We start from the raw sequence: 9,816 nt of genomic DNA, 5'->3' as shown, positions 1-9,816 counted from the left end.
GCCCCACCCATCCCTGCTGTGTGTTCCAATGCCCCTTAAAGCTGTTTTTGGGGCTCCTCTGATCTGGTGTGGGGGGAGTTTCATTGCAGAAGAAAGTATAATAGTTTGTTACTATGTTATGTATTTTTGTGTTTTTATATTGTCAATCACTTTGTGATCCTTGAATGGCGGGCAATATAGAAATGTTAACAACAACAACAGCAACAACCAACCAACTGCTTTGACCATAAATGACAGGGCACTGCAATGTGTGAAATTGTGTTCTGCTAAACTTAATGAGAGCACTGCCATTGGTAGATCACAACCATCACCCTTTAGAGCAGGCATGGCCAAAGCCTGCTGGTCAATTTAATCTGGCCCCCATGGCAGTATATGTCTTGGGGTAAAAGCTCAAAAACTTAAGGGTAAAATTGCAAAAAAAAAAAAAAGCTCAACATGGCCCTCATGCATGTTCACTTCTTCAAATCTGGCCCTCTTTGGAAAAAAATTGGGCACCCCTGCTTTAGAGGATCCCTACCATATTTGCCCTATGGTGTGCCCCACAGCTTCTTATGATAAAAGTGTTTTACATGTGGACACAATGCTTTAGCATGCTCCATCATGCTAAAAGGAAAGGGTGCTTTTAAAAGGAAGATGAAAGGGAGCTTCTGAAGAACTACAAGGGCTACAGTAAGTGGGGCTGGGGGAAGTACAGGGAAGGCAAACACACACACCAGTGCCAAATGCTATATATACTTTCATCAGAAGCCAGCGAAAGGACAAGGCTATGCAAGCATTTTCTTGACTTTAAGATGAAGGGAAGCAAATGCTTAAAAGTAAAAAGGCTATTATAAGGGGGGGGGGGAGAGAGAGAAGACAAAAGGGGAAAAGATTGCTTAGAAATCAGAAGCAGCATCTTAATATTCCTCAAAAGAGAGGCGGGGACCAAGGCTGAGGGAGGGCAAACTTCTTCACTCCGCAAAACTTACTCGAAAAAAGACTCGCTTTGGTTACAGCAACTTTGAAGTCCACTCATGAGGGGATTCTTGAAAGCGCTCATTAAAATTACAAACAAGACCCCAAACGAAAACAAAACCAAGCCCACCCCCGTCGAAACCATCATAAAGAGGAGAACAAAAAAGTTGATTTAAAGTAGCTCTTTAGCCAGTCGCCTACTTTTGGGGGTGGGGGTTGGTGTAACGGCACGCTCACAGAAATTGAACGTAGGGTGGGGGAGGGAGAGAGGGAGAAGGAGCTGCCCCCTCCTTCCTCCAGCTCCTTCCTCCACCCCTCTTTTTTTTTTTTTTTTTTTTTGCATGTGTGTGACTTCACTGTCCTTTGATTTGGAAGCCCGCTGATTGGCTGGAAGCAATTCAACACATGCAGCCGGGCAAAAAGCTTTGTCTGAGTTGGAGTGAAGTTCCCCAGATTTTTAGACGGGAGTCAGCAATCGAGGCTGCTTAGTCGGCAGCCGAGCAGGGAAAGGAAAGAGGATCTCTTCGGGGGAAAGAGCCCAGCGCCGAGCCAGCGTCAGTTCCTTCCTCCACACGCACTCGGCGGAGAGTAAACTGCAGAGGCAGGAGGAGGAGGAGGAGGAGGAGAAGGAAGAGGAATAAAAGCCCTGATGTGCCAACCCTCCTGGACTAGAGCGCAGCAGCACAATCCAGCCGGCTCGCCTCCAGGATGTATAAGGGAGTCCCGCCACCATCTGCATGCATGTAAGCAACTTTTCTGAGCTCGGAGAGGATATCGGAACTGTGCTGGGTTGCAGAAGGACTCTTGCTTCTTTTTTGGTACAGTTTTTGGGGGCGTGGGGAGTGGGGTGGGGAAGGCAAATGCATGCGCAGACATCGAGCAGAAGTTGAGAGAAGCGCCTTGCGAACTTGTGGGGAAGGAAAGGCTTTCGTGATGCCGAGGCTGAGCGCCGGCAAGACGCACTTGGCCGCCCTGCTCGCCCTGGCGACGGTGGCGGCTTGCTGGGGAGGCGCCGCGGGCAAGACTTTGAAATACCGGATCTACGAGGAGCAGAGGGTGGGCTCGGTCATCGCGCGGCTCTCGGAAGACGTGGCAGACGTTTTGTACCGGCTGCCCAACCCTTCCTCCGTACGCTTCCGAGCCATGCAGAGGGGCAACTCTCCCTTGCTGAAGGTCCGCGAGGATAACGGTGAGATCAGCATCGGCGCCAAGATCGACCGCGAGCAACTGTGCCAGAAGAACTTGAACTGCTCCATCGAGTTCGACGTGATCACGCTGCCCACCGAGCACCTCCAGCTTTTCCACATCGAGGTGGAGGTGCTGGATATTAACGACAACTCGCCGCAGTTCTCCCGAGCGCTCATCCCCCTCGAGATCTCCGAGAGCGCCGCTGTGGGCACCCGGATCCCTCTGGACAGCGCTTTCGACCCGGACGTCGGGGACAATTCCTTGTACACGTACTCGCTGTCGGCCAACGACTTCTTCACCATCGAAGTGCGCACGAGGACCGACGGGGCCAAGTATGCCGAGCTGATCGTGGTGAGTGAGCTGGACCGGGAACTGAAATCGAGCTACGAGCTCCAGCTGACCGCCTCGGACAACGGGGTGCCTCAGCGCAGTGGGTCTTCCATCCTGAAGATCAGCATTTCCGATTCCAATGACAACAGTCCCGTTTTCGAGCAGCAGACCTATATCATCCAGCTGTTGGAGAACTCCCGAGTTGGGACTTTGCTCATCGACCTCAACGCGACTGATCCGGATGAGGGGGCGAATGGGAAAGTTGTCTATTCTTTCAGTAGCCACGTGTCTTCCAAGATCATCGAGACTTTTAAGATGGACTCTGAGAGGGGGCAGCTGACCCTTCTCAGGCCAGTGGACTATGAAACCACCAAATCCTATGAAATTGATGCCCAGGCTCAAGATCTGGGTCCCAATTCTATCCCAGCTCACTGCAAGATTATCATCAAGGTTGTGGACGTGAACGACAACAAGCCAGATATCAATTTAAACCTGATGTCTCCTGGGAAGGAGGAAATTGCTTACATTTCTGAGAAGGCTTCGGTAGAGACATTTGTGGCCCTGGTGAGAGTGCAAGACAAAGATTCTGGGTTGAATGGAGAGGTGGTGTGCAAGCTCCATGGGCATGGTCACTTTAAACTCCAAAAGACCTATGAAAACAACTATTTCATCTTAACAAATACTACTCTGGATCGAGAAAAGCGATCTGAATACAGCTTAACTGTCATAGCAGAAGACAGAGGGACCCCAAGTCTCTCCACAGTGAAACACTTTACTGTCCAGATCATTGATGAAAATGACAACCCACCTCAGTTCCAGACCAACAGATATGAAATTGTAATTCTGGAAAATAACTCTCCAGGTGCATATATCACCTCTGTTACAGCCACAGATCCAGATCTAGGAGATAATGGGCAGGTGACATACACTATCTTGGAGAGCTTTATTTTGGGAAGCTCCATAACTACCTATGTGACCATTGATCCTTCCAATGGAGCCATCTATGCACTTAGAACTTTTGATCATGAAGAGGTAAACCAAATTGCCTTTGTGGTTCAGGCTAGAGATGGAGGGAGTCAGCAACTTGCCAGCAATACAACAGTTGTGCTCACGATCATTGATGAAAATGACAATGCCCCTTGGATTATAGAGCCAGTACTGCACAACAATACAGCAAAGATTTCAATCCCCAAAGAAGCTGAAATCAACTACCCTGTCACTAGGATAAGAGCCATAGACAAAGACTCAGGGATGAACTCAGAACTCAGCTGTTCATTAGCAAGTAGTAGTGAGGACCACCTCTTCATAATGGACCCACAGACATGTGACATCTATCTCAATGCTAGCATTGAATCTGCCAAATCAACAGAATGGGAACTTTCAGTGGTGGTTCAGGACAAAGGAAGTCCTCAGCTCAGTACCAAAGCACTTCTGAAATGCAGTGTTGTTAAATATGTTTATCTGCCTTCAGCTACAGAAGCTACGTACATTAGCCAACCTTCTTTAGATGTTTCCATGATCACAATTATATCCTTAGGGGCAATATGTGCTGTTTTGCTAGTTATCATGGTTGTCTTTGCTACAAGGTGCAATCGTGAGAAAAAGGACACCAGATCCTATAACTGTCGTGTAGCAGAGTCCACATACCAGCATCATCCCAAAAGGCCATCAAGACAGATCCACAAAGGAGACATTACACTAGTGCCTACTGTTAATGGTACTTTGCCAATCAGGTCACACCATAAAGCTTCACCTTCATCATCTCCAACACTAGAAAGAGGGCAGATGAGCAGTCGCCAAAGCCACCACAGTCACCAGTCTCTAAACAGTCTGGTGACCATCTCATCAAATCACGTACCTGAGAATTTCTCCCTTGAGCTCACTCATGCTACACCTGCTGTTGAGGTAAGCTCACTTACTGTGCTACATGGACTAGTACTCACTCACAAATGCAAGCAGGCACCCCATGGCCATTTCACAGATTCATTATTTCAGAATGCAGTTGCAACCAGTGTGCCAACTGTGATGTATGATAATTGCACACACTTGTATTCTCAATCTCTCTCTGTATGGACTGGGAGGCCACGATTGGCAGCAGCTTCCCAGTAACAGTACATCTTTGCACACAGTGCATGATTTTGAAACTGATTGTTACACTGTATTTGTTTCTGTGTTGGAAATATGTAATGTGTAAAATGGCCCTGTGTGTGTTTGAGTTTGTTTCTCTCTGTGTGTGTGTGTGTGACTTTTATGTGAATCGTGAAAGGCTACACAGCCCCTTGCTACACTGCCATGCAAATTAAACATTAAAAAAGAATTACTCTTAATGCCATTATTATTGTTGTTAATCAAGGTTTCAAGCTTTATTTGGAACATTTCCCGCAAATGCTTCTAATAAAGTATGCTAAACTTGCATGTTCTTTGCCTCTCTATTTGAACACATTCCATAGTGTATTTACATATACAAATGATACAAAACAATGAGGGCATATATTACCAATAGTGCTGCAATTCTAACTACAGCTGCTTTAACAGCTTGTGTCAACTGTGCATGCAAATCTGTTAATGAATATGTTTTAAGGCCCTGAGCCATAGCTCAAAACACTTGGATGTAAGGTGATTTTCTAGGCCCACTAACTTCAATGGAGCTAAATCCATTCACATCCAAATACTTTAGCTTGACTAGACTGAAGATCAGGTCTTTAATTATTTGGCATCCTCAGGCTAATAAAAGCAGGACTAAATTATATTGGTAAAGTGTCATTAGATATTACCAATTGTCTTCTACTTTGGCTGTATTGTCTTATGTCTTTGCAACATGAAGAGGTTCTAAATGATTATTTTTAAAAAGCTGAAGTTTTAATAATAGTAGTAGTAATAATAATAATAATTTTTTTAACACATGTTTTCTCTTAGGGAGATATTTGGGCATTATTTTTCCGGAATCAGTCTTTTGTGCTTTTCTTTACAGGTCTCTCAACTTCTCTCAATGCTTCATCAAGGCCAGTATCAGCCAAGGCCAAGTTTTAGAGGAAACAAATATTCCAGAAGCTACAGGTGAGGGTTTTACTCAGATCAATGTTGAAAGCAGTTTTACCTGAGGAGAGTGCCCAGCACATAAGCCAATAGAGCATAACTCAATCCACATGTCACTTCTGTTTTATCACAGGTACGCCCTTCAAGATATGGATAAGTTCAGCTTGAAAGACAGCGGCCGTGGTGACAGTGAAGCAGGAGACAGCGACTATGATTTGGGGAGAGATTCTCCAATTGACAGACTTCTTGGAGAAGGATTCAGTGACCTTTTCCTTACAGATGGGAGAATTCCTGCAGGTAAAAATGCAATGAAAGTTGAACAGTTTATTTACAGTGCTCCCTGCCAGTCACACTGAGACAACTTCACAATGACGAAAAACAATCTCTTTAACTTTCATGCTTTGAAAAAAAAACAGTTTCCTTCTCCACATAGCAACACCTATAGCCCAATTTATGCTCAAGTGCAGCATGGCACCTCGTATACCCAAAGTGCTGCACACTTGTCCAAGTTCAATGCCCACAAACACCACAACTGGTATTACTTGCAGTCCGTTGAGTTGGCTCAAAGTGGGTAGCTCTTGCCCCTTATAATGCGTGGAGCCAATTTCATGGTTGCATTAAAATGCAAAATGAATGACAATTTGATATCTATTTTTGAGGATGGTGATATTCAATGCATGGGTTCTACAGATTTTGTGTTCAAAATGCCTTTAGAGAAATATATTCAAAAGGAAAGGCTATATGAGACCCAGTTCTCTAAAAAAAGTAGGAAAGCACATATGTATGCAGTTACCACAGTTGTTAGAATGGCGATTAGTGTTCCAGCCTGCCATTTGTAAACTCACACTGGGTGTCTGTTACTGAATTTTTATTGGTATGTGCCATAGTGGATGGCATAGTGGGGTGGCATAGCCCACTAGACCTCTGGTCAATTACATCAAAGTCAGCATGATGCAAACACACCAATGGAGACAAACTGGTACTCTCACAACTGGCATTTGCACCACATCAACCTCATCATTGACTTACCCCTCTACTTCCCATTAAGTAGCAGCTGCCCTGCCCTACCATGCCATCCACAACTGGCTAGGTGCAGTGATCTAAAATCCTTAAACCTTACTAGGGAACCCTTCTATCCTTGTACTCCCAACATTAATTCCAAATAGTCTACCATGTTGCAACCTAATGAACAGTTTCTCTTATAGCAGGGATGGGGAATCTGTAGCCTTCCAGATGTTTGACTGCAACCACCATCATTCTTGATGATTGGCCACACTAGCTAAGGCTGATGGGAGTTGTAGTCTTACAGGGAAATTCTATGCATGTGTCTTCTTTCTTATTTGGCTATCACTCATAGCCGAGTGAGATTGTCTTCCATGAATATGGTTTTAACGGTGTGTCCGTAAGTGGAGGCTAATTCTGGATCCACACATCCTTCCACAGTGGGGACATAGGTTTCTGGGCGGGAGTTGATCACAGTGAGGATTTGCCAAATGTGCCTTCCTCTTAGCTCATTTCTCCATTTTGTCCTGAGTTCATGCTTCTTCAAAGTCCATAATGCCTTTGGTAGAGGTATGCATGTATACATAGAAGCAGGTCCCATTGCTTCTTAGGCTGCATTCATATGGGAGGAACAATAGTTCTATGTATTTTCAGTTTGAAAAAGGGATCAGGTATGGGGGAAGACCACTGCCTGATACCTTGGGGAACTATTCCTGGTCAGTGTAGACAGTACTGTGCTAGATGAATGGGTAGTTCATAAGAAGTTGTCTCCCAACAATTCAACCTATCTCCATGGGTCAATACATCTTTACCCTTCTAAATACAATGTCACAGAACAATGTTTCTTGAGCTGTTTGATTCTGTAGTGGTAAAACAGGGTAAAATATCCTCCAGTGTTTGGAGGAATTGGACCAGGCAATGGGGGCACAATGGAGGACAGAGGGCCAGTAGCATATCCCCATTACAATCACTTACATGAGGCTTTAAATACCTGGATGGTTATGTTAAAGTATTGTGGAAGAGGATTGAACACACATTCACTGATGGGGCAATCCTGTACATGCTTACTCTAGATGTAAGCCCTCCTTAGTTTAATAGGAATTCTTTCCATATAAGTGTTTATAGGAGGAATGGAGAACTTCTGGTCATTCAGTTCTTGCTCATCTCTGGCCATGCAGGTTCCTCATCCCTAAAGTCATAGCCTAAATGTCTTCTGTTCGAACCACTACCACTGCACTATAAATAAGCATGTCCCAGAAAGTTTCAAAGTTAAAAGTGACACTGTGACTAGTGCCTGGAAACTTAATGAATATTAACTTCTTGTTTTCATTTTACTGACAGCAATGAGACTATGCACAGAAGAATGCAGAGTCCTGGGACATTCTGACCAGTGCTGGATGCCACCTCTGCCTTCTCCATCTTCTGATTACAGAAGTAATATGTTTATTCCTGGGGAGGAATTTCAGCCACAGCAAACTCAACCACCACAACAGCAGGTACTGGAAGAGGATGCTCAAGCCGTTGAGACGACTGAAAAGAAAAAGAGCTTTTCAACTTTTGGCAAAGAAAGTCAGAGCGAGGACGAAGCAGGTGACATGTGCACCTCATCCCTGCTGTCAGAAATGAACAGTGTTTTCCAGCGCCTTTTGCCTCCTTCATTAGATGCCTACACGGAATGCAACGAAATGGATCCCTCCAGCTCACTAGAGCGCAGGAAAGGACATTTGCCTGCCAAGACTGTCAGCTATCCACAAGGGGTGGCAGCTTGGGCAGCCAGCACGCACTTCCAAAACCCTGCAAACAACACTGGGCTTCCTTTGGGGACTCACTCAGGGGCCCAGCCATCTTCTAAATGGCTGCCAGCCATGGAGGAAATCCCAGAGAATTATGAAGAAGATGACTTTGACAATGTGCTTAACCACCTCAGTGATGGTAAACATGAACTAATGGATGCTAGCGAGCTGGTGGCAGAAATTAACAAGCTGCTACAAGATGTCCGACAGAACTAGAGAGTTTTGTTTCATAGCATATTAATTTTCCATATTTATGGAAAACAGAGATGGGAACCCAGAATGAAAAGAACTGGCATTGCCAATTAGTTACATTTATCATAAATGTGTCTGTGTATGTTGAATATTAAAATACTGTATTTTCATATGTACACAATGCAAGTGTGATTATCTTTAACTGTATTTTAAAAATACATTTGTACCTTATATTTATGTGTAATTTAACAAATAAATTTTATTTTTGTACTCCCATGGCAAGCATGTTTTCCTACATATATGCACCTGGCACTGTTTGTGTCTGACATTCATTATTCTAACCACAAGAGTGTATAAAAACTAAGGGATGCCATTTTCCATGGGTTTCGCCCCCCCACCCCCCACCCCCACAATCAACTGTTATGGTACAAAAATCAAATCAAGTGAAACCTTATCCAAATGTTAGTTTCAATAACTGATCTAACATCTTGTTACAATGTTTCATTCTTATAATAAAGAGTTATCAACTCCCTTGAAGCCTAGAAGTTCTTTTATTTTCAGGCTGGGACAAATCCATTCTCCCACGAAATTAGGGGTGGGGGGTGATACGAAGAACAGCCTTGAACCCCAAGAACACATTGCATATATATATATATATATTCATATTCATGTGGAGCACAACTTTCAAAATATCTCTTGAAGACCCTTTGCAGAGGATTCAGATTGTAATAGGTCAGCTATTTACCAACTCTGTTGGTAAATTGTAGAAATACCGTTTCATGTATTGAGCCTATTTCTCCTTTCACACAACCCATGTCATGTCACCCATTTTTAAAATAAAAGCCATGTTATTGTTTGCTCAGTCTTTTAAAGATATGCTGTACATTGCAGGTGATGATGTTTTATAGATGCAAATAACATATGACTTTTGATCAAACATTGAGGCAGAAATGGAAGCCTAGGACAAAAAGCCAATTTCAACCTGCTAATGATATTCCACACATATGTATAGGGCAGCCATATGTCCTGTTTTACAGAGTATAGTGCTCTGTTTGCAGATGTGCTCTATTTAAAAGGCTGCCTGGTCCAAATCACACAAGGGGTAAGGAGACCTGAAGTTGCCCATCAGGAGTTAGCACCTGAACAGCAGGCTGAGAAGGGGCACCTGGTCAGTCTTCCCTGCTATTGTGAGATGCATTGCATTTCTATTTAGATTATTATAATAATTTCTATGTTTGCATCTGTAAATTTACATTAGCATATGAGAATTTCATGCAAATATACGCCTTTCTTTTCATCTTCACTTTTTTTCAAAGATGTA

General features: G+C 43.9%; 1 protein-coding gene across 1 annotated transcript; it reads left to right on the top strand.

The window, feature by feature from the left end:
* Positions 1-1,277: 1,277 nt before the first annotated feature.
* PCDH18 (protocadherin 18) lies at positions 1,278-9,032 on the top strand. The gene is made up of 4 exons (XM_083460238.1): positions 1,278-4,377; positions 5,444-5,529; positions 5,642-5,805; positions 7,852-9,032. The coding sequence occupies exons 1-4, from the start codon at positions 1,819-1,821 to the stop codon at positions 8,517-8,519; spliced, it is 3,477 nt and encodes a 1,158-aa protein (XP_083316364.1). The 5' UTR covers positions 1,278-1,818; the 3' UTR covers positions 8,520-9,032.
* The last annotated feature ends 784 nt before the right edge of the window (positions 9,033-9,816 follow it).

The sequence above is a fragment of the Podarcis liolepis genome, assembly GCF_965112155.1.
Source record: "Podarcis liolepis genome assembly, chromosome: 9".
Taxonomy (NCBI): domain Eukaryota; kingdom Metazoa; phylum Chordata; class Lepidosauria; order Squamata; family Lacertidae; genus Podarcis; species Podarcis liolepis.
Note: the sequence above shows the minus strand (reverse complement) of the source record. Positions and strands in the feature narration are given on the sequence as shown.

Excerpts from the sequence above, each read along its gene's own strand:
- PCDH18 (XM_083460238.1), top strand. The coding sequence starts at position 1,819 with ATGCGCAGACATCGAGCAGAAGTTGAGAGAAGCGCCTTGCGAACTTGT. Across the intron at positions 4,378-5,443 it reads ATGCTACACCTGCTGTTGAG|GTCTCTCAACTTCTCTCAAT; the intron begins GTAAGCTCACTT and ends TTTTCTTTACAG. Across the intron at positions 5,806-7,851 it reads AGATGGGAGAATTCCTGCAG|CAATGAGACTATGCACAGAA; the intron begins GTAAAAATGCAA and ends TTTTACTGACAG.